The sequence below is a fragment of the Phyllostomus discolor genome, chromosome 5 (genome assembly GCF_004126475.2).
Source record: "Phyllostomus discolor isolate MPI-MPIP mPhyDis1 chromosome 5, mPhyDis1.pri.v3, whole genome shotgun sequence".
Classification (NCBI taxonomy): Eukaryota; Metazoa; Chordata; class Mammalia; order Chiroptera; family Phyllostomidae; genus Phyllostomus; species Phyllostomus discolor.
Genome location: NC_040907.2, coordinates 100,348,616 through 100,374,997, shown reverse-complemented (window position 1 = coordinate 100,374,997; position 26,382 = coordinate 100,348,616). Strand labels below are relative to the sequence as shown.

The following is a 26,382-nucleotide window of genomic DNA, read 5'->3' as shown; positions in this document are numbered from 1 at the left end:
TAAGGATTTTAGCACCTGTGTTCATCAGCGATGTTGGCCTGAAGTTTTCTTTCTTTGTTATGTCTTTATCTGGTTTTTTGATTACTGTGATGCTAGCTTCATAAAGAGTTTGAGAGTCTTCTGTTGATGCAATAACGATGCATATACCATATCTTACAGCTGTGTTCTTGGTGCATATAGCAGCACTCTAGGATATATTTCCACAATGCAAACATTTGGTTTTGTGAATTTGTATACTTTTGACAGTCAGTTAGCTGAAAGAGAGGCTGATACCTTGGGGGAGGGAAAAAAGTGCTTACTCAAGGCCACCCACCTCTCACTGATAAACAAGTAAGAAATGAGTAGTACAGGCAGTGAGTGCTAAGAGTTCAGAGAGGAGAGAGATTCTGTGAACTAAGACACTTACGTTTGGGACTCAAATCAAGCCTTGAAGTTAAAGTTTGGAGAGAAAAAAACGATTGAGAAGGGTATTCCTTTCTGCAGCTGTGGTAGGAGCAAAAATTTAAAAACAAAATAATTTTGGAAGACTTAACTAGCTGGAATGAAGGCTTGACCTTTTAGGGAGAAGTGAAGTATAATTAGGAAGGTATTTTTCATCCATCTCATGAAGTACCTGAATATTTGGGCCCTTTCTAAATACAGTGGGGAAGATTTACCTGTGTAATATATCAAATTAATTAGGATGGGGTAGAATCTTGAAAAAGCCACCAGCCTTAAGACAGCAAAACCTTGTGGAGGGAATCTGGGATAGAGAGTTGTGGTAGAGTGGAAAGATAACGAAGCATGAGGACAATGTTCCATGCAAATAAAAAATAATAGGTTGGCTCACTTTGCCCAATGAATCAGGAATACCAACCTTAATCTCAAATTTCTAAGGCATTGGACCCCAGCCTAACTTTTCAACTTAATTCTCATTACTCTATCACAGCAAGAGAGGACTATGCATTTTTTCCTCAGACATGATTTATCTATATTTCATCTGCTACTATTCTTTTTTTCATGTCCTTGCCTTTCCACCCTTATGCTCACCTTTTAAAATCCTTCTTAATCTTAAATGTTTCCTGTGCTATGAAATCTTCCTTGTCTCATGCAAACTCTATATAATCTTTAGTCCATATGGGTCCCCATGGCCTATTGTATTCCTTTCTTAACATTTATATTCTGCTTTAATTATCATGTAAAATGTTATCCCCTAATTTCATTCTATATATTCTTTGCTTTCAGGGACTTATTATATCTTGCTTATCATAATTCCTGGAGTACTTAACAAGGGCTTTGTACGTATTTTGTCCTTTATAAACTGCTTTTTAGAACTGGGTAAATAGTTACCAGGAAATAACTGAATAGATTATTAAAAAGCCATAGTTAAGATATACTCTTACAGTATAACTGTTCATATTTACCAAGTAATGCAATGTATTTGTATGGATTTAACTTCATAAACTTAATCATTGCTTATAAGGGCTTTTAACAGCATGGCTACACAGTGTCTGTGTAACTGGTCTAGACCAGGAGTCAAGCATACTTTTTCTGTGAAGGACCAGATAGTAAATTTTTGCGGCTTCCAAATGGTTTCTATCATATATTCTTTGCTTGTTTTACAATAGGTTATAGCCAGATACGGCCTACTGGTTGTAAATGCATACCTGTGATCTAGATGATGAGTCCACTTATTATTATTTGATATTTGTTTCTTCTTTACCTCTGTTAGCATAAAAGTTTTTGTTTTCCTCCCATTTCAGTTCATTCCTTAGTGAACTATTTTTCACAGCCAATACCTTCAAAACAATTAGTATCACAAAAATAGACAACCATATATATGCCTCTGATATGATACAATTGGAAATATACAGCACCTATTTTGAGGTATTTCTTAAAGTTTTTATCTTTTAGATGTACCATGAGTATATACCTTTATTTTAGAGATACAGGATGAGACAGAAGTAAGTTTATGGTTTTAAGTATGCTAAACACAGTTTATTCTTGTATTATTTATTAATTATTGTATTATTTTCCAGAAGAAGAACTGTAAACCTACTTTTGCCCCATCCTGTATACATTAAAATATTTACAAATGCCCTGGTTGGTGTTGCTCAGTAGTTGGAGAATCCCCAGTAACTGAAAGGTTGCAGGTTTGATTCCTGGTCAGGGCACATACCTAAGTTGGCAGGTTCATCCCTGTTAGCATGCGTGCATGCGACCTGGAGTCTGGGCAGCCCTGGTCCAGATGCATATGATCCCTGGTCCCAATGTGGATCCCTGGTCTTACCAATTGATGGTTCTTTTGCATCCATGTTTCTCCCTCTCCCTTTATTTCTCCCTTCCTCTCTCTCTAAAAAAGCAAATGAAAATGTCCTCAGGTGAGGATTTAAAAAAATTCACAAATGAATGGATATCTTGTAAAAAAAAAAAAAAAAAAAGGAGGCAGCGGGGGGACACAAGGAGTAGGTTAGGATATAGGTCAGGGGTTAGCAAACTTGTTTTATAAAGGGAGAAAAAGAGAATCTTGTTTTATAAAGAGAAAATATTTACTGCCAGGCAGTAAATATTTTACACTTTGCAGGCCATATAGTCTCTATCACCGTTAGTCAAGTCTACTGTTATTGCACTAAAGCAGTCTTAAGCAATATGTAAATAAATGAGCCTGACTGTGTATTAATAAAACTATTCACAAAAACAGGTGGCAGCCAGATTTGACCTGTGGATCTGACTCCTGGTCTGGATGGAATAAGATTGGGCATTTGTTGGTAATTGTTAAAGCCAGGTGATGGGCACAGTGGGTTTACTGCAGTATCATCACTAATGTCATTTATGTTTGAAATATTCCATAATGCAAAGCTAAGAGAAGTTTCTTTAAAAGATAGATTAATACAAAGAAAAGACTCATTTGTTTAAATTCATTCACAAATATTGTTTCATCTTTTCTAAAATAATCTCTTACACTAGCTTCACTACAGACTTCATTGCAACAATATGAGGAAAAAAACACCAAAATCAAGCAATTGCTTATGAAAACCAAGAAAGAACTGGCAGATTTAAAGCAAACGGTATGTTAATTCTTCAGTTTCACATTCAGTGCTTATTTATACTGTATTTATGAATAACTTCTTTTGACTTAACCAAGATTCTTATTCTGTAGGAAACTGATCAATTAATGCTTCAAGCGTCGTTAAGGGGTGAGCTGGAAGCATGCCAACAGCAAGTAGAATTCTATAAAGTAAGATTCTTTTTGCTTTTAAACATTTAGAGAAATTTTCCCATATAGAAGTAAGGTACCATTTACAGATTTTTCTAAATATTATTTCATATATACGAGGTCTGTCCAGAAGGTATCAGCCATGTAACATGTAAAGTAGAGACATTGAAGGAGCTACAGGTTACAGGAAACATTGTACCTAGGACAATGATACCTCAGTCCCCTTCAAAGTAGGTACCTTGGGACCTCACACAGTTCTCCCAATCACCATCAGCTGCCCGTCATATTTTCCTGAATCTCATTGATTGTCTGAAATCTTTTTCCTTTCAAAGGTGATTTTAGTTTTGGGAAAAGCGAGAAGTCACAGGATGTCAAATCTTGGCTGTAGTGGGACCAAGTCATCTTAGTGATTGGATGCTTTGCCATAAAACTCTGTATGAGTGGGTATGTTGTCGTGATGAAGCTGCAATCACCAGTTGCACCAGCTGCAGCCTTCTGAATCATCTAAATAGTTTCCATGGAAGAATATTTAAGCTTAATGCCAATTTTGATGCAGATTCATTGCTCTACTTGCTCAGTCATTTTGAATGCCACAGCCACACAGTACACATGCTCACTCAACAGCATTTACTGCCCCAATTTACTAGCACAGTGAAGTCATCCTTCTTCACATATGCACATTCCAGTCCACTCTCTGTGGCTACCAGGTTACATCAGTGTCACACAAACCATTCTCAATATATTAACAATGGCTGAACCTTTTCTGCACAGCCCTCATATATGTGTGTGTGTACACACCTATATGTATACACACATATACACATGTAAATGTGTGTGTGTATATGAGTAATATTTGAAATATACATACATATACATACTATATGTATAGATATACACATATGTATCAGTCATGCACACAATTGGCCCTTTGTAGATTTGGGTTTCACATCCTCAGATTCAACCAAGCACAGATTGAAACAGTATTTCTGATCCATAGTTGGGAGTCTACAATGCGGAGAGGCAACTATACGCATTGTTCTGCACCATTTTATATAAGGATCTTGAGCATCCTTAAATTATTGTATCCACAGCATTCTTGGAACCAATCTACCACAGACCCTGAGGGTCAAGTGAATGTTTTTTCCCCTAAATATTCTTCCTCTTCAGGTGTTTAATTAAACTTTGAGCTGTATATAACATATAGTTTGGAACTTTTTCATGATAGATTTTTTTGATATCAATTTAAGTGAAACTAATTTATAGCCCCGGCTGGTGTGGCTCAGTGGCTGAGTGCCGTCCTGCAAATCAAAGAGTCACTGGATCGATTCCCAGTCTAGGGCACATGCCTGTGTTGCTGGCCAGGTTCTCAGTCGGGAATGCTAGAGGCAACCACACATTAATGTTTCTCTCCCTCCCTTTCTCTTTCCCGTCCCCTCTCTAAAAAATAAAATAAATCTTTTTAAAAAACTTAATTTATAAAGAAAAATGTTCTTTATTGTCTCTTTCAGTAGTAACATAATTTTGATATTTAATTATGTTCTTTAATTATTTTAGACTCAAGTCTCCAAATTTAAATTTATGTTTAAGGAAAATTTGTTTTACTAATGACAATCATATTTACTAGAACTTAATTGAAAGATTTTGCTTCTAGATTCAGCTGGCTGAGATAACATCTGAGAAACACAATGTTCATGAGCGCCTGAAGACCTCTGTAGACCAGCACCAGCGTACATTGAGTGCATACCAGCAGAAAGTGACAGCCCTTCAGGAAGAGTGCCGTGCTGCCAAGGTTTGTTCTTCACACAGAAGCAGCATGTCACAGATGTTATTATCAACTAGATAGCAGTTTACTTGAGGGTTATGGTCTTGCTTTTTAGTGTTTGCTGTTACTTGAGAATACTTCTTAGATGAATACCAGGTTCAGCTCATCTGACCTGAACAACAACTTGATTGCAACCCTGTCACTTGGATAACTTTCTTTTGCTAAAAGGAAAGACACGGGTACATGTTGTTTTAATTATAACCTTGTTTTGCTATTTCAGTGTATAAGGAAGTTAACCTTATACCTTAATACCTTATACCGTAAAACGGAAGTTAACTGTTTTACCTTAAAGTGTTTATTAGAGAAGTGTTATAGTCCTTTGTGAGAGCTACGTGATTATAAAATTGTATTCTAGTAGAATGGCTATTGGGACCTACTTACCCACATACATATGTATGTTACATACATATATGTTACCTACATAACAGAAAAATTACAGTAGCTTTGTTAGAAGTGTAGCTCTTACCTAAGCAATCTTTGCAAAGGGTCATGGGAGTTTACAGGTCACATCAGCAAAGTGAGAGGCCTAGAGTTTAATTTTCCCACTCTCTTTTGAAAACTTAAGTAGCTTAATTTCTTTGAATCATATTTTCTTGTAGTTTTTTTTTTTTAAAAAGGGTATATCATATGCGAAAATCTTCTTAACCTTCCAGAGACAAATAGTGCCATTATAAAATTTGAGGGTAGTGCCCTGGCTTAGTGGGCCAATGTTGTCCCACAAGCCAAGAGGTTGCTGACTCGAATCCCTGTCAGGGTGTTGATGGGAGAAACCTGGTTCTTCTTGCTGATGCATGTAAAGAATTACATATCAGCAAATCTAATAGTATGTAATCAGTTTATTAGTGGCCTGTTCCCATGAAAGAGAACAGGACAGGGTAGAGTAGGGGGTGAAAGGCAAAGTTTCAGGGCAAAGTAGGGTGAGAAAAGCAAGAGAGGCTGAAGATCAGGGTGGCAAGCCCCTGGGCAGCCTGTGGCCGGGTGGCCAGAGGCCCTGTGGCCAGACAGCCAAGAGCACCCTTAGCCCCCAAGAGGGAGAGCTCGAATCCTTTGTTCTCAGGACTTACATAGTTGTTTGGATAGGAGGGAAAAAAGTTACATATTGATTAACGGGTAAATGTGGTGCCAGCTTTCCTGGGGGAATGTGACTACCCAAACTTAGGTATGTGTGAGGGTCTGATAGCCCAAATCCTTATCTTGCTCCAGACCCCATTTGTTCATCTTGTTGTAAAACAAATACGTGACAGGAGGCAGTTAATTAAAATTGGGGCACTTTCCAAAGTTATTTGTGGGCTCTTTCTGTAAGCATCAGGGACTGCCTCCTAAAACAGATAGTGACCAGAGGTAGGCAATTAACCAAAGTTGTTTTATGGGCTCTTTGGGCACCGGGGACCCTCTCCCACATTCAGGCCTTGGGATGAAAGCACAGTTTCAAGGCTTTCTTTCCCAGATAATGGAAATGTTACATAGAATTTTAAGGACTTTCCTTCTTTCTTGCTAATATAGTGTTTCTTGTGATGTTGGAACACCTGGCAATATTATCAGACCAGGGTCAGGACTGCTGAGTTAGCATGTGAGACTTGTGTCCTTCCTCCTCCCTGCCTGTTTACTATTTATTCTACCTAATTGGTAAAAGGCGTTTCCTGGCAACCAGGATGATAATGCTGGCCAATGACAGTATTGCAGTCTCAGATTTCTTCCTATGCTGTCTCCTGCTTCAAGGGCACATGCCTAGGTAGTGGGCCAGTCTCCCAGTTGGGGACCTGTGAGAAGGCAGACAACTGATGTGTCTCTCGCACATCAGTTTCTCTGAGGCACATCAGTTTCTCTCCCTGTCTTTCTCCCTCCCTCCCCTCTCTCTAAAATAGATAGATAGATAGATAGATAGATAGATAGATAGATAGATAGATAGATAATAGACAGACAGACAAATAGATAAAAGTTATAGGTAGTAAATTAATCTACCAAGTGTTAACCCATGGTCCCTAGTGGCAATTCAACACCACAGGAATCCCCACTTTGGGGTGCAGGTGAGGAAAGAAACTTATGCAATGCAAAACAGCTCAATTGTAACTCAGCACAGCTGTGAGGCAGCTCTGGGGCCAAGCAACACTGGCCCATACCACTGTATTGCTAGACAGCTCTGCTCTGCTCCTTGCTGGTCTGCTTTGGCTTGCACTGGTCTGCTCTGCTCTGTTCCAATGAGGTATTTTCAGTGTTTCAGCTGAGCCAGGGAAATGCAGTCTTCAGTAGAAAGGAAAAGTATATTTGCAGCAGAGCCAGAGGGGAGCTTACTTAGATAGAGCCTCTGCCCCTGGCCCCTGATTGGTTCATTCTCATGCAAATCAGGGCTCCAAAGCTTTGCAGTTTGATTAGCCCAAAAGGCAGTGTTCCAATTGGTCAGATTAAGCCCCACTGAGTGGTCTGTGAAGAAGCTGCTCCAATTGGATGGGAAAAGCATCAGTCCTGCTGGTTGAAATATGATTCCAGGAACTCCTTTCTAAAGGCTGGCTCAGCTGCCAGAAATACCTTGCTGGCAGGCAATTCAATGTACCCTTCTTCCCCAACTGCTGTTTGTGTGAAAAGCTGCTAGGCTTTGTTTTTTAAATTTGAGCCCAGTTAGCCACCAGAAGCCCTTTTTAGTAGGTATCTTCTTTGTCAGGGCCCACCCAGGGAATAAAACATGGTAAAAGTATATATCCTGTTAGACAAAATTATATCATTCTAAATCTTTTAAAAAGTCAAAGACCAAGCAACATTTTTAGCTAAAGTTAATCAGGGAGCTAAAGAGTCGGTCATTTTCCTCATTTCCCAAAACAGATTTTCATCTTAATTCATAAATCTCTGAAACAGTAGAGGATCATGTTACAATAGACAAATGCAATAGGAAAATTTTTTCTCTTTTAAATGTTGTAGGTAGAACACGCTGCCATAACCTCTGAATTTGAGAGCTACAAAGTCCGAGTTCATAATGTTCTAAAACAGAAGAAAAATAAATCTGTGTTTCAAGTTGAAACCGAGGAAGCTAAACAAGAAAGGTAAAGTCTGAATTATAAGAAACATGCAGGGTTTTTCTCCCCAGACCAAGTTCTTCACCACATAGGTTGAAAATCCTAATTTGGTTTCTTTTGACTACAAAATTTTAAATGTACTGACCAACAAGAACAGAGACTTTGCCTTCACTGTGAACTCAGACAGCACGAAGGAAACATAATTTGGAAGGACACTGTTAAAAATAAAAAAATATGTGTAAAATAAACACTGAAACCAGGATATAGTCTTTGAGATGTAAACATAATACTTTCATCTTGTACTAGCATCTGGTCATAGTGGAAATAGAAAGATATATTATGATTAGGTTTTCTAATTTTTCTTTCTTTTCCTTTCTTATTTTAATTTTCAAGTAAGTTGTCTCCATTTTCCCTCCACCACTACCCTGGACCCCAGCCATCCCAACATCCCACCCTGGATCCTACTACTCCCCTTTGGCTTTGTCCATGTGTCCTTTACACATGTTCATCGACAACCCTTCCCCTTCTCCCCCCATTTTTCCCTCCCACCTTCCCTCTGGTTACTGTCAGTTTGTTCTTAATCTCAATCTCTAGTTATATTTTGCTTGCTAGTTTGTATTATTGATTAGGTTCCACTTATTGGTGAGAACATATAGTATTTGTCTTCAGCGCCTGGCTTATTTCACTTACCATGATGCTTTCCAGATCCATCCAAGTTGTCACAAAGAGGAGCTCCTTTTTACTTTCTGCTGTGTAGTATTCCATCATGTACATGTACCACAGTTTTCTGATCCACTCATTTACTGATGGGCACTTAGGTTGCTTCTAGCAACTGGCTATTGTAAATTGTGCTGTTATGAACATTGGAGTTCATAGGTTCTTTTGAATTGGTATTTCAGGATTCTGAGGGAATAGCCCCAGCAATGGAATTGCAGTTCAATTTTTAGTTTTCTGAGAAAATTCCAAACTGTTTTCCACAGTGCCTGCACCAGCCTGCAATCCCACCAACAGTACACTAGGGTTCCCTTTTCTCCACAGCCTTTCCAGCACTTGTTGTTTGTTCCTTTGTTTATGATGGCCATTCTGACCTTTGTGAAGTGGTATCTCATTGTGGTTTTAATTTGCATCTCTCTGATGGCTGGTGATGCTGAGCATCCTTTCATATGTCTCTGGGCCCACTGTATGTCCTCCATGGCGAAGTGTCTGTTCAGGTCCTTTGCCCATTTTGTAATTGGGTTGATTGTCTTCCTTGAGTGGAAGAGTCATGTGAGTTCTTTATATATTTTGGACATCAAACCCTTGTCCGAGCTATCATTGGAAAATATATTTTCCCATACAGTTGGTTCCCATTTCATTTTGCTGATGTTTTTCTTTAGCTGTGCAGAAAGTTTTCATTTTGATGAGATCCCATTTGTTTATTCTTTCCTTTAGGTCCCTTGCCCTAGGAGACAAGTCAGTGAAAATATTGCTGCATGAAATGCCTGAGATTTTCCTGTCCCTGTTCTCCTCTAGGACTTTTATGATGTCATGACTTATATTTAAGTCTTTTAGCTGCCTTGAATTTACTTTTGTGTAAGTTCGTGGTCAAATTTCATTTTTTTGCATGTAGCTGTCCAGATTTCCCAACACCATTTGTTAAAGAGGCTATTTTACTCCATTTTTTCCTGCTGCCCCCTTTGTCGAGTATTAACTGACCATAGAGACTTGAGTTTATTTCTAGGCTCTCTATTCTGTTCCATTGAGCTATGTGTCTGTTCTTAGGCCGGTACCAGACTGTTTTGATTACAGAGGCTTTGTCGTACAGTTTGATATCGGGTATTGTGATCCCTCCTACATTGTTCTCCCTTCTTAAAATTGCTGAGGCTCTTCAGGGTCATTTATGGTTCCATATAAATTTTTGAAATGGTTGTTATATATCTGTGAAATATGTTATTGGTATTTTAATAGGTATTGCATTGACTCTATAAATTGCTTTCAGTAGTATAGAAATTTTGATGATGCTAATTCTTCCAATCCATGAATACGGTACATGCTTCCATTTATTTGTGTCTTCCCTAATTTCTTTCTTCAGTGTTGTATAGTTTGCCGAGTATGGGTCTTTTACCTCTTTGGTTAGGTTTATTCCTAAGTACTTCTTTTTGTTGTTGCTGTAGCAAAATGGGATTTTTCCCCTGATTTCTGTTTCTGATATTTCACTGTTGCTGTACAAGAATGCCTTTGATTTCTGAATATTGACATTGTATCCCGCTGTTTTGCCAAATTCACTTACTAGGTCTAGTAATTTTTTGGTAGAATCTGTAGGATTTTTTATGTACACTATCATGTCATCTGCAAACAATGACAGTTTTGCTTCCTCTTTTCCAATTCGGATACCTTTTATTTCTTTTTCTTGTCTGCTTGCTGTGGCTAGGGTTTCCAGTACTCTGTTGAATAGGAGTGGTGAGTGCAGATATCCTTGTCTTCTTGCTGATGTTAATCGGAAAGCTTTTAGTTTTTGCCCATTGAGGATGATGTTGGCTATACGTCTCTCGTATGTGGCCTTCATTATGTTGAGGAATGCTCCCTCTATTCCCACTTTGCTGAGTGTTTTTATCATCTATGGGTGCTGTACCTTATCAAAAGCTTTTTCCACATCTATTGATAGGATCATGTGATTTTTTTCTTTCATAATATATGTGATGTATTACATTTATTAATTTGCCAATATTATATTATCCTTGTATACTTGAGACGAATCCCACTTGATCATGGTGTATAATTTTTTTAATGTACTGCTGGATGCAGTTTGCCCATATTTTGTTGAGGATTTTAGTGTCTTACGTTCATCAGCAATGTTGTCCTGTAGTTTTCTTTCTTTCTTGTGTCTTTATCTGGTTTTAGGATTAGGATGATACTGTATCGCATCATAAAAAGAGTTTGGGAGTCGTCCCTCTTCTTGAATTTTTTGGACTAGTCTGTGAAGGATAGGGGTTAGCTCTTAAATGTTTTATGAAATTCTCCTCTGAAACAGTCCAGTCCACAGCTTTTATGTGCTGGAAGTTTTTTGATTACTGCTTCAATTTCATCAGCTGTTATTGGTCAGTTCAGGCTCTCCATGTCTTCTTCATTCAGTTTTGGAAGATTATATTTTTCTAGAAATTTGTCCATTTCACCAGGTTGTCAAATTTCTTGGCATATATTTCTTTGTAGTAATTTCTTACAGTCCTTTGTATTTCTATGGTATCTGTTGTAATTTCCCCTCTTTTATTTCTGATTTTGTTTATCTGTGTCCTCTATTTTTCTTGCTGAGTCTGCTTAAAGGCTTGTTGATTTTGTTTATCTTTTCAAAGAACCAGCTCCTGGATTTATTGACCCTCAGAATTGTTCTTTAGTCTCTCTGTCATTTAATTCTGCTCTGATCTTGGTTATTTCCTTCCTTCTACTCACACTTGGCTGTCTTTGTTGTTGTTTCTCCAGTTTTTGTGGATGTGGGATTAGGGTGTTAATACTTGAAATGTTTCTATATTTTTTTATGTAGGCCTGTATTGCTATGAACTTCCCTCTCAGGACTGCCTACACTGTGTCCCATATGTTTTAGGTTGTTGTGAGTTCATTTTCATTTGTTTCCAGAAACTTTATGATTTTTTCCTTGATCTCACACTTAACCCATTCATAGTTTAATAGCGTGCTATTCAATATCCACAGATTTGAGTGTTTTTTTACTTTTTTCCTGAGGTGGTTTTCTAATTTCAAACCCTTGTCTAAGAAGATACTTTATATGATTTTAGTTTTCTTGAATTTGTTGAGGCTTGTTTTTCATCTTGTCAGGTGGTCTGTCTTCAAAAATGTTCCGTGTGCATTTGAAATGAATGTGTAGTATGCTTCTTTGGGATGAAAGGCTCTATATATATATATCAGTTAAGTCCATTAGATGTAGGGCATTGTTCAATGTGGCAGTATCCTTCTTGTTGTTTTGTTTGGAACATCTAGCCATTGTTGACCATAGGGTGTTAAAATCCCCTACCATAATTGTGTTGCTGTCAATATCTTTCTTGAAGTCCTCTCAGATTTTCCTTATATATTTGGGTGCTTCTATGTTGGGTGCATATATGTTTATAATGCTTATGTCTTCTTGATGGATTTTTCCCTTTAGTATTATAAAGTGTCCTTCTCTGTGTCTTTTTATGACTTTTGTTTTGGAATCTATTTTGTCTGATATAATTACTGCTACCTCAGAGTTTTTTTCCTGTCCATTTGCTTGGAATTTTTTTTCTAACCCTTTACTTTCAGTCTGTGTAGGTCTTTTGTTCTGACAGCACAAAAGGTATGTCAGGGTATGTGTGGGTCATGTTTTCTTATTCATTCAGCTACTCTATGTCTTTTGATTGGATATTTAATACATTTACATTTAAGGTTATTATTGATGGGTACTTATTCATTGCCATTTTACTCCCCTTGTACCTGTGTTCCTCTCTCATTCTTTTTCTTTCTTTTTTAAAGTGGTCCCTTTGGCATGTCTTGCAATGCTGGTTTGGTAGAAGTGAATTCTTTGAGACTTCTTTTGTCTGGGAAACTCCTTATTTTACTTTCCATTTTAATGACAGCCTTGCTGGGTAGAGTAGTCTTGGTTGCAAGCCTTTGCTCCTGTGCTTTTCATTACTTGGAATATTTCTTTCCAGTCCTTTATGTCTTGCAGTGTTTCCATTGAGAAGTCAGCCGCTAGCCTTATTGGGGCTCCCTTGTATGTTACTTACTGTTTCTCCCTTGCTACCTTTAAGACTGTGTCTTTGTCTTGGACTTTTGCCATTTTAATTATGATGTGTCTTGGAATCGGCCTTTTTGGGTTCTTCTTGATTGAGACCCTCTGTACTTCCTGCATTTGTGTGACTTTTTCTCTCATCAAATTAGGGAAGTTTTCCATCATTACTTTTTCGAACAGGTTTTCTATCCTTTGCTCTTCATCTTCTCCTTCTGGTATCCCTATTATACAGATATTATTACGTTTCATGTTGTCCTGAAGTTTCCTTAACACCTCTTCATTCTTTTTTAGTCCTTTTTCCTTTTCTTGCTCTTTCTGGGAGTTTTTCTCTACCTTTGTCCTCCTGTTTTCTGATTTGATTCTATGCTTTATCTAGCCTGCTTTTGATTCCTTCTACTGTGTTCTTCAGTTCAGACATGGAAGAATGAGTATTCATTTCCTCTTGGCCCTTGTTGATTTCCTTTTTCTTGTTGATACAATTTGCAGTAATTTCCTCATATTTCCCTGTAGATTTTGGTAATTCTCAGAGTGCTCATTGAGTTTCCTTATTGTTTAAAACAATACCTATTGTTTTGAACTCAGTATCTGATAGTTGACTTGCCTTTATTTCATTTAGCTTTCTTTCTGAGGCTTCGTCCTTTTTAGGGGGGTTGCTTGTTTGTCTTCCCATTGTTTGTGAGACTCTTCTGGTTTGCCTCTGCTTCTTATATTGTTCCGTTTTGACTCCCTGAGTTTGTGGTGTGAACTTCTATGGTTGGAGCCCTGTGAGATTCAGTGGTGCAGTCTCCTTGACCTCCTGAACTTGATGCTCTTGTGATGCCCTTTATGCTGCTTATGTTGGCTATCTGAATGTAATTGGATTTTGATTGTTGTTGGGTTGTTGTATGGTAGGTCCTTCACTCCAGCTGGTTGACTGAGTCACTCTGCCCACCATGTCTTGTATGCTGTTGTGCAAGTGCTGCCAGAACAAACAAGACCACAAAGCCCAGGGAACAAACCTACATCTGCAGAATCTCCCACCCTCCTGTGATCCCACTATCAATGCAAATGAACCAGTATTAATAAGGGTATGAAGAGATTAAGACTATTACATGGAAAGAGGGAAATAAACTATAGTATAAATTCTAGTGACTTTAATGTTCACAAACTTGCTGAACAAGCAATAAATATTAGAAAGCTATGCAGAATAGAAAATATCGCTGATCATGGAGAAGACCACAGTGGATTTTATCTAAGTAGCCTATAGTATTTACCACTGTTTTTTCTTTTTGGAGCTGCCTCTAGTGATGTCAGATTTTAGCCTGTCTGATCTTGGGCAGCCTGCTCTAATACTGCCGATGATCTACTGTCTGTGGCTGTTTACTTCTCTTGTTAATCTAGTCAATCCACACTCAGCAGTGAGGCTTAAGCCCCTTAGGATAGAGCAGTATCACTCCTGGGGTTGGAGCTGTTGTTTCCCCTCAGGCTGCAGCTGCTCTGAGGGGAGTTATCTGCCTGAACAGGATGGCTGTTGCTGTAGGGGTAGAGACTCAGCACCAGTATCTGGCAGCCTGTCTCTCAGTTCTCTCCCCAAAGCCTCCATCCCCATTCTCTCCTCAAGCGTCTCTAGTCCACATTGCCCCACCTTTGCCAGGGATTTACTGTCTGTGGCTATCTCCTTCAGTTGTTAGTCTAGTCAGCCTACACTCAGCAGTCAGGCTTAACTAGTACAGAGCCAGATCAGAATCTCTTCAGCAGGGTCAAGGTTATTGTTTCTCCTCAGTCTGCTGCTGCTCTGAGAGGAGTGGTCTGCCTGAGCACAAGGGCTGCTACCCCTTGGGGGATGGCTCAGCACTGGGTGCCCCATGGCTGCTCTCTCAGCTCTCTCCCCAGAGCTTCTTTCTCCAGTGTCTCCTCAGGTATCTCTAGCCTACTTTTCCCCTGCCTTTGTTGGAGCCTCAGATGTGTGGCTACAAATGAAAATTTGTGTGTTGGCCATTAGTGGCTCTTCGAGACTCCAGCAATCTGTCTCTGGTAGAGAGCAACCCTGCCACTTTTCACTGCTAGTTCTTATCTGTGTACTTTTGGGGCTCTGGTGTTCTAGGCTGGTGATCCCAGCTTAAGGTTTAGACCCTATTCTTAGGGGAATCCAATTGGCCACTTAATCATCCCTCTGGTGCTGCTGCCTCTGAGCACTTAACCAGCCCTCTCGAGTCTCTGCAGCACTCCTTACCAGATAGTCAGTGCTGAAGCTGATTCTTCTGCCTTTCTGAGGTTGTAAGGCTTTTCTCTCACTGTTGTTCAGTTGTTCTGGGTGATTTCTCCACAATTTAGTTGTAATTCCAGATTCGCCCTGGGTGGAGGTTGATGTTGTTTCCACTGATTTCTCTACCATCTTGCCTCTCTGGGTTTTCTAATTTTTTTAAATTTAGAAGCAGAAGAATAAAGATAGTTCCATGATGTACTTAATCACCATTAATTATGCTGAATAGAATTTTCTTAACATTTTGCTTATTTATAAAAGTTTTCAAAAAGTACTAAATTTGGGTCTGGAATTAATTTTTTCAAAGTTTATGAGCATCTTAATTACTATTTTAACAGGCTGTTGTTTGATGTTTCTTAAAACTACCATACAAATTACATTTGTAATTTTTAAATGTACTAAGAATAAAAGGTAAGGCATTCTACAGCATGTGTGTTTTGTTCTTAAAAGTAGAAGTTCAGTGTTAATCTGGCTCTTAACTGTTCTAAGTAGGACTAAATATCAGTATTTGTATGTTTATGCTTGTATTAATTTTTGTTTGGCTGTCTATTAAATAAGGAACTGTAAGACAAAAATGATGAGACATTTTCTCCATCAATAGCTCATCTTAAAGCTGAAACTGAATATCGACAAAATATAAAAATATCACCATTTGTAAGACTTAGACTTTTTAATTGTGCCAGAATTTGGGTTAAATTATTTTAATGTAAATGTTTTATGTTCCTCCTACTTTCTTATACACTACTTAAAAGAAAAAAACTAATAGTTTAGTTTATTGTGCCCTGACCAGCATGACTCAGTTGATTGGGCATCATCCCATGAACCAAAGGGTTGCAAATTAAATTCCTGGTCAGGGCCCATGCCTGGGTTGTGGGTTCTGTCCCCAGCTGAGGCACAAACAAGAGGTAGCTGATCCAAGCTTCTCTCTCACATCAATGATTCTCTCCCCTTCTCTCTCTAAAAAAGTAAATAAAAATAAAGTCTACTGAAAAAAGAAATAAAACTATTAGTATATTGTACTACTTGTTGCAGAATTACTGGTTGGAATTCAGGACCTACCTACAAAGTCCACTATCTCCAGGAACTTTCTTTCTCCAAAGGACTTTTTTTGTATGTTTTTCTCTGGGGACTTGTTTTACTATAACTTAGTCTAACCTACCATTCTCATAATGGTTAGCTTACAAGTGTATTTTTCTTTTTAAATCAATGGCATACATAGTCTTACAACATAAAATAGGTTATTATGATGCCTTTTCATGGTCTACTCCATTTGAATATGAAATTTATAAGTTAAAAGACTTCTTGTAAATCTGTATTATCTGAGATTTTTTTAAATTTGTAGTCTTTTATATTTAATCCTAGTATCTGAATTCTTCTGATTATTATTTTTCCTTTAGAATCATATATAGTAATAAGAGTATGACATCAAAAGATTAAAAATAAAATTTATTTGAAAACACAAAATCATGTTCACCTCTTCCAGAAAATTTTTTTGTTTATTTCTGTTTTTAGAGAACGCCTGGAAATGCTGGTTGACCAACTAAAAATCAAATTACAAGATACCCAAAATAATTTACAGATCAATGTGTCTGAACTTCAGACATTACAATCTGAACACCATACTCTGCTAGAAAGACACAACAAGATGCTACAGGAAACTGTGTCCAAAGAGGCAGAACTCCGGGAAAAGTACGGTGGCTAATAGCTATAACAGTGTTTGTGCCAGTGTTTGGAACTCCTAATGTGTTGCTTCTTGGGATAATTACAAATTGAAAATAAGAAATAGATATTTCTAAAGGCTTGGTAACTGTGTTTTCTACCTTAAAACTCCCCTTTGATTATTTTGGTACATAGTTTTTTAAGACAGAGTACTCATCCAGTACTCTTGTCTTTCCTATGGCCTTCACGGCCAGGGTGTTTCTTTAAAAAAAAAAAAACTACTTTGCTAACAAGGTGTCAAATTACAAGCATTTTTTTCATTCTCTCTAAAGGAAAGCATGCAAACAGCTGCTAACAAAGAAAAGAATACACAACTTACCTTTGAAGCTCTGTCTTTAACTTGTTACGCTTTTGTTCATTAGTACCTTATAAATAGACATTAAAGGTATTGGCAGAATAAATAGACTATTGTGAACAAGGAACTTTGAATTCCTATCATAAGTTGTATGATGATATTAGTTCTATATTAGATTGAGGAAAAGAATTCTTTATTGAACATCTTTCATTAAAGATGTTAGCATACTTTAACATATCTCTGGTATGTTTATAATATATGCCCAGTCTTGTGCTAATCTTAAAAGTGAAAGCACTTCATTTTCTTGCCTTTTGAATCTTTCAACAGTGTGATTTATATATGTTAACTTCATAAATCAAAAGTCTCAGTGAAGGTCTACCAATTTTCTAGCTTTCACCAGGGTTTACATATATAAGGATGCAAACTTGATGTTTACATCAGAAATTTCCAGCACATATTCTTTACTCAAGAAAATTGATTACAAACTGTACTGCTAATACAAAAAAAAGTACAAGTGATGCTTCTGAAGTAACTTAGTCATTCCATAAATATTTATTGAGCACCTACTATTTGCCAGTCAGGTGCTGGTCAGTGTTCATAGCATTTTGAGATATTTATATGGATCTTCCCCCTAAATATTAAAAGCTAATGATACTGTTGCCTTCTGTGCCCTATTACTCCTTTTTTTAGTTTTCAAATTTTTAAAATATATTTTATTGATTATGCTATTACAGTTGTCCCATTTTCCCCTCTTTATTTCCCCCTGTCCTGCACACCCCCTCCCACCCACATTCCCCCTCTTTAGTTCATGTCCATGGGTTGTACATATAAGTTCTTTTGCTTCTATATTTCTTATACTATTCCTAACCTCCCCCTATTTTCTACATATCATTTATGCTGCTTATTCTCTGTACCTTTTCCCCCTCTTTCTCCCTCCCCCGCTGATAACCCTCCATGTGGACTCCATTTCTGTGATTCTGCTCCTGTTCTAGCTGTTTGCTTAGTTTATGTTTTTTTTTTTAAGTTCAGTTGTTAATAGCTGTGAGTTTGATGTCATTTTACTGTTCATATTATTTATTTTCCTTTTCTTAGATAAGTCCCTTTAATATTTCATATAATAAGGGCTTGGTGATGATGAACTCCTTTATCTTGACCTTATCTGGGAAGCATTTTATCTGCCCTTCTACTCTAAATAATAGCTTTGCTGGATAGAGTAATCGTGGATGTAGGGCCTTGCCTTTCATGACTTCAAATACTTCTTTGCAGCCCCTTCTTGCCTGCAAGGTTTCTTTTGAGAAAGTTGACAGTCTTATGGGAATTCGTTTGTAGGTAACTGTCTCCTTTTCTTTTGCTGCTTTTAAGATTCTCTCCTTATCTTTAATCTTGGGTAATGTAATTATGATGTACCTTGGTGTGTTCCTCCTTGGATCCAACTTCTTTGGGACTCTTTGAGCTCCCTGGACGTCCTGGAAGTCTGTTTCCTTTGCCAGATTGGGGAAGTTCTGCTTCATTATTTGTTCAAATAAGTATTCAACTTCTTGCTCTTCCTCTTCTCCTTCTGACACCCCTATGACTCGAATATTGGAACATTTAAAGATGTCCTGGAGGTTCCTAAGCCTCTCCTGATTTTTTTGAATTCTTGTTTCTTCATTCTGTTCTGGTTGAATGCTTCTTTCTTCCTTCAACTCCAAACCATTGATTTGGGTCCCAGTTTCCTACCCATCTCTGTTGGTTCCCTGTACATTTTCCTTTATTTCACTTAACATAGCTTTCATTTTTTCATCTAATTTGCGACTATACTCAACCAACTCTGTGAGCATCCTGACTACCAGTGTTTTGAACTGTGCATCTGATAGGCTGGCTGCCTGTCTCTCCATCGCTTAGTTGTATTTTTTCTGGAGCTTTGATCTGTTCTTTCATTTGAGCCATTTTTTTTTGTCTGGGTGCACCTATTACATATTAAGGGGTGGATACTTAGGTGTTCACCACAGCAGGGCAACCCACATTGCTGCGTTGTGACACTGTTTGTGGGGGAGGGGTTCGAGAGGGGACAGTGCCTCTTGTTCCACTCTCTGCCCGTTTTCAGTCGCTTCCCCTGCTACCCACAATTATATTGGGCCCTTCTGGTGCTGACTCCCGGGCAGGTGGGTTTTTGTACAATCTAAGACCCCAAGGGTCTCTCCAACAAACTCTCCTGTGAGGCTGGGAGTTTCTCCCACTGCCACCTCAACCCCCACAGGTATTTTCAGTCAGAGGTTTGAGGCTTTATTTCCCTGTGCTGGAACCCTGTCTCTCCCCAGTTGTTCCTCCCAGTTTATCTGCATGCAAATGTGGGACCGCCCAGTCCGCAATCTGCCCCCTCGCTGGGTCCACCAGCCACCACCCTGCCATGTGTCCTCTCTGCCCAGCTGCCCATCTCTGCCCCTCCTTCCAGTCTGGATGAATGTTTCTTCTTTAACACCTTGGTTGTCGGACCTCCATAGAGTTCGATTTTCTGTCAGTTCTGGTTGGTTTTTTTTTTTAATTTGTTGTTGGCCTTTCTTTGGTTGTGTGAGGAGGCACAGTGTGTCTACCTACGCCTTCATCTTGGCCGGAAGTTTGGTTTTTGTTTTTAAATTTGTTGTTGTCCTTCTTTTGGTTGTGCAAGGAGGCGTAGTGTGTTTACCAACACCTCCATCTTGGCTGAAACTATTACTCTCTTTTTAAAACATTTTAATATTCATAATTTCCCTATGTGAGGTTTTTTAAATTGCTGCAGGGAAATAAATAAGGTAACTATCTAATACCTGCATTGCCCAGAGGACCCAGCTAATGTAAACACCCCAGTAACAGCTGAGACAGAACAGTGAACTTTCATCATCATAGTTGTTCTAGTTCCAGGTGGGAGTTTAAGCTTCTAGCTCTCTCAAATTGGTAAATTCAGAAGTGTCATTGATATCACCTGAAAACTAGAAGTATTACCTTAGGTCTAAAATGTAGCTTTTATTTTCCTTAGAAAATTGTTGTGATAACTAATGGTTCTTCCTTTACTTCCTTGGTAGATATTGAACAAAATGCTTGAAGAAATAAATGGAGGTTTGAGGGGCAGGATATGTACTTGCATTCACTAAACTCATTAATCGATATGAATTTAGCAATTATGATACCTTTTCTGAAGCATGATATTTTATTGCATATGTCTCCTTTAGACACTAAATGTTGTTTTAAAACCTTATGTGATGTGCATATCTGTAGCCCATACAAAAGGGATCTTGGGAAGCTACATGCTAAACCATTAATGATGTTTACACCTGGAGTTGGGGTTTTACACTGCAGGGGTAGGGAAGAGTGGATAAAAGAGGGCTTCAACTGTTTTCTATAATTGCTTCTGTATTGTTTGATTTTTTCTATGATAGTGTACCTATGGATCCCTTGTAAAAAAAAAAAAGTAGTTTTGTTTTGTTTTACCAAAGCCAAACATACAGAACATCAACAGTGCATCTGAGCCATTAAAAGTGGTAGTTTCCAAGCCGACTACATAAAATCACATGGGAAACTGCTACAAGTAGGCAATTTCTAGCACCACCTTTGGAGATCCTAATTCAATGGCTCAAGGATGAGAACTAGGTGTCTGTATTTTTAATAGGGTACCAATGGTTCTGAAGTGCAGTGAAATTCAGAAACAAGTATAGTAAGGTAAGTCTTTTTGTTTCAAAGTGACATGTTAATTGGCTCAAAAGAAGATACTTGCCTTTAAGTCTTTCTTTATGAATCAAAAGCTGGTGTCCTTTTTAGTGTGTTTTCAGAGTAATAGAGAACAGATTTATTAATCCTGTTTTTATATGAGCTTTTACATAAGTAACCAAATGTGCACTAATTAAAAGTATAGTTTTTTATGCCATTTTCTAATAACCTGTGAAGGAAGTTTCTCATCTGAACCATACAGGATAGTTTCTCAACCAAGTTTTCTCACCTGAACTATTGAACACAGAATAGGATTTAAACTAGATGACAGCCAGCATCATTTCTCACCATGTTGTTACACAAGTAGACCCATATAGATGCATAGGAGAGAAGTTAATTCATATGTTCAATGGATATCTCAGGGCTAATTCTCCTGCAGGACCCAGATGAAAAGGCTGAGTCAGCATCCTAAGTTGAAAGATCTCATTAAGTTCCTCTCACCTTTCAGGTTATGCTCAATGCAATCAGAGAACATGATGATGAAGTCTGAACATGTACAGACTGTGGGTCATCTGACATCCCAGAATGAGGTCCTTCGCAACAGCTTCCGAGATCAAGTGAGACATTTGCAGGAAGAGCACAGAAAGACAGTGGAAACTCTGCAGCAGCAGCTTTCCAAGGTGGAGGCTCAGCTTTTACAGCTTAAGAGTGAATCAACCACAAAAAGTATGTATGTACACATGGAAACGAGTTGTTCATGTTATCATGTATTTATGTCACTGAAATAAATTCTTCAAAAATTCCTAAGAAAATAGAAAATTTACTAGGTGACAGCCAGTGTTAATTCTGTGATTAATACATTTTGGATTTGCTCCCTGAGAAGATATCGGAACCATTGGCACCCTTCTAGATTGTACTTACACTAGCTTATGTAACCTGATAATACTGAATTTCATGTATTTGTCAGCCTCCATGTACTAGAGTATTTCCTTTTTCTGACTCAAACATAATGTGTCAGTCTTATGACTTGTGTCCAAATTCCAGTATTCACTGGATCTGTTTGGGGTTCTTCATTGTTACTCATCAAAATACACCTATTTTTAAGTTAGAAATATTAGAGAGCAAAAGGCTTGGAAACACTCAAACAGCACTGAACTTGTAGGATTGCTTGGCCAGTGCAACTTCTTCCCTTTCAAATTTCTGATTAGTTGTAGTTTTAGCTCAACCACACACAGATCATCCATTCTGCTTTCTGGAAGAGATGGGAGTATGTCAGCCAAAATGAGGCTACATTTTATTATTAAGTATTAGGTTTATTTTTTTCCTTTTAAATTTATTGGGGTGACACTGGTTAACAAAATTATATAGGTTTTAGGTGCATAGTTCCATAACATAGGAACTGTACACTTTTGTTTGTTCACTACTGCAAGTGAAGTCTCTGTCTATCACCACTTACCTCCCCTATACCTTTCTTCACCTTCCCACAACTCTCTATTCCTCTCCCCCTGGCACTCACGATACTGTTGTCTGTATCCATGAGTTTGTTCTTTTTTTTTTTTTTTTTTTTGCTCAATCCCTACATCCCCTCAACCCAGTCTCCATCCTCCTCCCCCAAACAGCTACCAGCCTGTTCTCCATCTGTGAGTTGGTTTCTATTTTGCTTGTTAGTTCATTTTGTTCATTAGATTCCACATATGAGTGATACTTGTCTTTCTTTGACTGGCTTATGTCACTCAGCATAATACTCTCCAGACCCAGCCATGTTGTTGCAAAAGGTAAGATTTCATTTTCTTGTGGCCAAGTTGTATTCCATTGTGTAAATAAATGTTCCATAGCTGTTTTATCCACTCTACTACTGATGAACATTTGGGCTACTTCCAAATCTTTGCTATTATAAATAACACTGCAGTGAACATACAGGTATATACAGTCTTTTGAATTCATGTTTCAGGTTTCTTTGGATAAGTTCCCAGTAGTGGAATTGCTGGGTCATAAGGCAGTTCCATTTTTAATTTTTTGAGGTAACTCTATACTGTTTTCCACAGTGGCTATACCATTCTGCTTTCCCACCAAAAGTGCAATGAGGGTTCCTTTTTTCCACATTCTTGCCAACAATTATTGTTTGTTCATTTATTGTTGATAGCCATTCTGGCAGGTGTGAAGTGATATCTCACTGTGGTTATAATTTGCATTCTCTGATGATTGGTGACTTAAAGCATCTTTTCATATGTCTGTGACCATCTATTTGTCTTCTTTGGAGAAGTGTCCATTTATATCATTTGCCCATTTTTAATTGGATTATTTTATTGTTGAATTGTATAAGTTCTTTATAAATTTTGGATGTTAATCCCTTATCACATGTATCATTGGCAAATATGTCCCCCCATTCAGTGGGTTGTCTTCATTGCATTGATGGTTTCTTTAGCTGTACAAAACATTTTATTTGACATAGTCCCATTTGTTTATTTTTTTCTTTTGTTTCTTTTGCCTGAAGAGATAAAAAAAAATATTGCTATGAGAAACGTTTGAGATTTTACTGCCTTTGTTTTCTTCTAGGATTTTTATGGTTTGAGTCTTATATTTTAAGTCTTTTATGCATTTTGAGTTTATTCTTGTGTATGCTGTAAGAAGGTAGTCTAGTTTCATTTTTTTGCACGTGTCCAACTTTCTCAACACTATTTATTGAATAGACTATCTTTACTCTATTGTATGTTTTTGCCTCCTTTGTCAAATGTTAATTGACTATAAAGTTGTGGGTTTATTTCTGAGCTTTCTATTCTACTCCATTGAATATATGGCTGTTTTTATGCCAGTACCATTCTGTTTGATTTCTGTGGCCTTACAGTATAGTTTAATATCATGTAGCATGATTCCTCCAGCATTGTTCTTCTTTCTCAACATTGCTGTGGCTATTTGGGGTCTTTTGTGGTTCCATATAAATTATTGAAATATTAGTTCTAGTTCTGTGAAATAGGCCATTGGTATCTAAATAGTAATTGCATTGAATCTATAGATTGCCTTGGATAGTATGGATGTTTTAATGGCATTAATTCTTCCTATATATAAACAGGATATATACTTCTACTTACTTTTATCTTCCTCAGTTTTTTCTTCAGTGTCTTATAATTATCTGAGTATAAGTCTTTACATCCTTGGTTAAATTTATTCCTGGTTATTTAATTCTTTTTGAAACACTCGTGAATGGGATTGTTTTCTTAGTTTCCCTCTCTGATATTTCATTATTGGTGTATAAAAATGCACTGATTTCTGTATATTAATTTTGTATACTGCTACTCTACTGAATTTATCAGTCTAGTAGTGTTTTGGTGGGATCTTTAGGGTTCTCTATACACAATATCATGTCATCTGCAAATAATGACAGTTTTACTTCTTCCTTTCCTATTGGGATGCCTTCTGTTTCTTCACCTTATCTGACTGCTATAGTTAGGATTTCCAGTACTATGTTGAATAAGATAGGTGAAAGCAGACATCCCTGTCTTGTTCCTGATTTTAAGAGAAACACTTGTAGTTTTTGTCCATTGGGTATGGTGTCGACTCTGAGTTTGACATATATGACCTTTATTACGTTGAGATATGTTCCCTCTGTTCCCACTTTCCTAAGAGTTTTTATCATAAATGGGTGCTGGGTTTTATCAGATTTTTTCTGATAAAATTTTTCTGGACCTGTTGATATGATCATGTGGTTTTATCCTCCATTTTGTTTATGTGGTATATAATGTTTATTGATTTACAGATATTGTACCAACCTTGCATCCCCAGAATAAATCCCTAAGTATCAGCTATAGACTTAATACTCTTTCGCATGGAAAAATTTCACCAGGACACTGGCAGTCATAAATCACTTGTCATGGTCAGAAACAAGCTTCAAGAAAATTTAACATATACCATGAATCAACACAGATAGTAATCAGCCAGAGAAACACTGGTTGCAAAAGAGACTGTAATCTAGCAAATATCAGAAATCCAGAAAAATACCTCAACAAATGTAGTCAGAGGGTTAATGTTTGAAAGGAAATGGGAAGCAGCTTCCTGGACATTGAAGACCTGGGTTAGAATTCTGGTCCCTGAATTAGATATGGGATCCTGGACAAAGTCATTTAATTTCTCTCAATGTCAGGTTTCTTGGGATTAATAAAGTAATGTCTAAAAGTGTCTTACCAACCATATATTTCTATGCAAGTGTTCATTACCAACAAGCAGGAAAGCCTTGCCCATGAATTATGACTGATTAGTTCCCTGCCCAGGATTCTAGGTTCTTCTTGCCTGAACACTGAAGATGTGAGCAGACAATGGTAGGAACCAGTAGAGGTGGATGTTTGAAGGCAGTGATCAACAAGAACATCTGTGGAAGAGCCTTTAGCAAGTGTGTTGTGTCAGAAAATGCAGCTATCTGAAATACCTAATCCTTAAACATAGCTAAAATCTAGTTTTAGAATTTCTACCAATATGAACTGTTTATATTGTGAACTTTGTGTTATCTAATAGTTTAGCTTATCCAGCTAGTACAATTAATTTGTAGCTTCTGCTGAAATGACTTCAGTGGTTAAAAATTCAGTCACTAAATTTTGGGGACCATTTTAGAAGTTCTTTTCTATACACCATTTACTCTTTTTTTTTCTATTCTAATTCCTTACCATATTATTTGACCTCATTAGGATCATTTTAATTTCATTGTGTATCTCTGTTAATGCTAAATTTATCGATTTTGAACAATCACTTCCCCTTTTTTAAAAAAACTAGTAGGCTCAGCTTCTTCCCACCAACCTGTGAAAAACCTTCGAGAAAAGAGAAACACAGACCTGCCCCTTCTGGACATGCATTGTGGGACCCGGGAGGAGGGAGAAGGAATGGAGACAACTGATACAGAGTCTGTATCTTCTGCTGGCACTCACATACAATCTTTAGAGCAGCTACTTAATTCTTCTGAAACTAAACTTGGTATGTTTCTCTGTTTAAGTATGTTTTTCTTGTTTAATTCTGTTCTGTCTTATTAATATTACTCTAAGTTATAAGTACTGTTTTGATCTAGTCCAGTAAAATTTCTTTCAGTATTCCACGCCTTTTCAAATGGAAAAGTTTACTGCAGGATGAAAGAATTAAAAAAGTGTATTTGTTTTATTTCATTTTTGTTTTTGATGTTAGAGAGAGTAGAAAAGGAGAAGGAGGGAGAGGAGAGAAATATCAGTGTAAGAGAGAAATATTGATTGGCTGCCTTCCATATGCATCCCAGCTGGGGACCAAACCTGCAACCCAGGCATGTGCCTTGACCGGGAATCAAACTTTCAACCTTTAGGTTTGCAGGATGACACCCAACCAACTGAGGATCCCCCCCACCCTGAAATTTTTTTTCCAATTAAAATGAGTTCAACCGTAAGCTTGAACCAGAAACAGATGGTTGGAAGTTCCATAGTGGTATTAGAAAGTATGATAAATATTCTCTCACCATTCCAAGAAGCAGTTTTATTCCTCTCAATGAAGTAGTAGTACTAAATTTGCATTCTTAAATAATAATGAAGTTTTGGTATATTTTATTCTTACTTATAATGAATACTAATGTTCATAATTCAGGGGAAATTTTCAGGATCTGGAGTAGTAAAGACTGTATCCACAGTCATTGATTATGATGTGGATGGAAACTGCAATTATGGTTCCTTCAAATGAAGTTAATAGTGGTGAGA

General features: G+C 37.5%; 1 protein-coding gene across 6 annotated transcripts in view; it reads left to right on the top strand.

The window, feature by feature from the left end:
- Positions 1-26,382, top strand: part of GCC2 (GRIP and coiled-coil domain containing 2) — a 92,955-nt gene that overhangs the window by 47,410 nt on the left and 19,163 nt on the right. For 3 of the 6 annotated variants that reach the window (XM_036026633.1, XM_028511286.2, XM_036026635.1), the window contains 7 exons: positions 2,947-3,047; positions 3,140-3,217; positions 4,848-4,985; positions 7,932-8,053; positions 16,519-16,695; positions 21,192-21,409; positions 25,445-25,642. In XM_036026633.1, coding sequence (XP_035882526.1) covers positions 2,947-3,047; positions 3,140-3,217; positions 4,848-4,985; positions 7,932-8,053; positions 16,519-16,695; positions 21,192-21,409; positions 25,445-25,642 — 1,032 coding nt within the window. The remainder of the gene's footprint in view (positions 1-2,946; positions 3,048-3,139; positions 3,218-4,847; positions 4,986-7,931; positions 8,054-16,518; positions 16,696-21,191; positions 21,410-25,444; positions 25,643-26,382) is intronic. The other 3 variants (XM_028511288.2, XM_036026634.1, XM_028511289.2) reach the window with 3 other exon arrangements.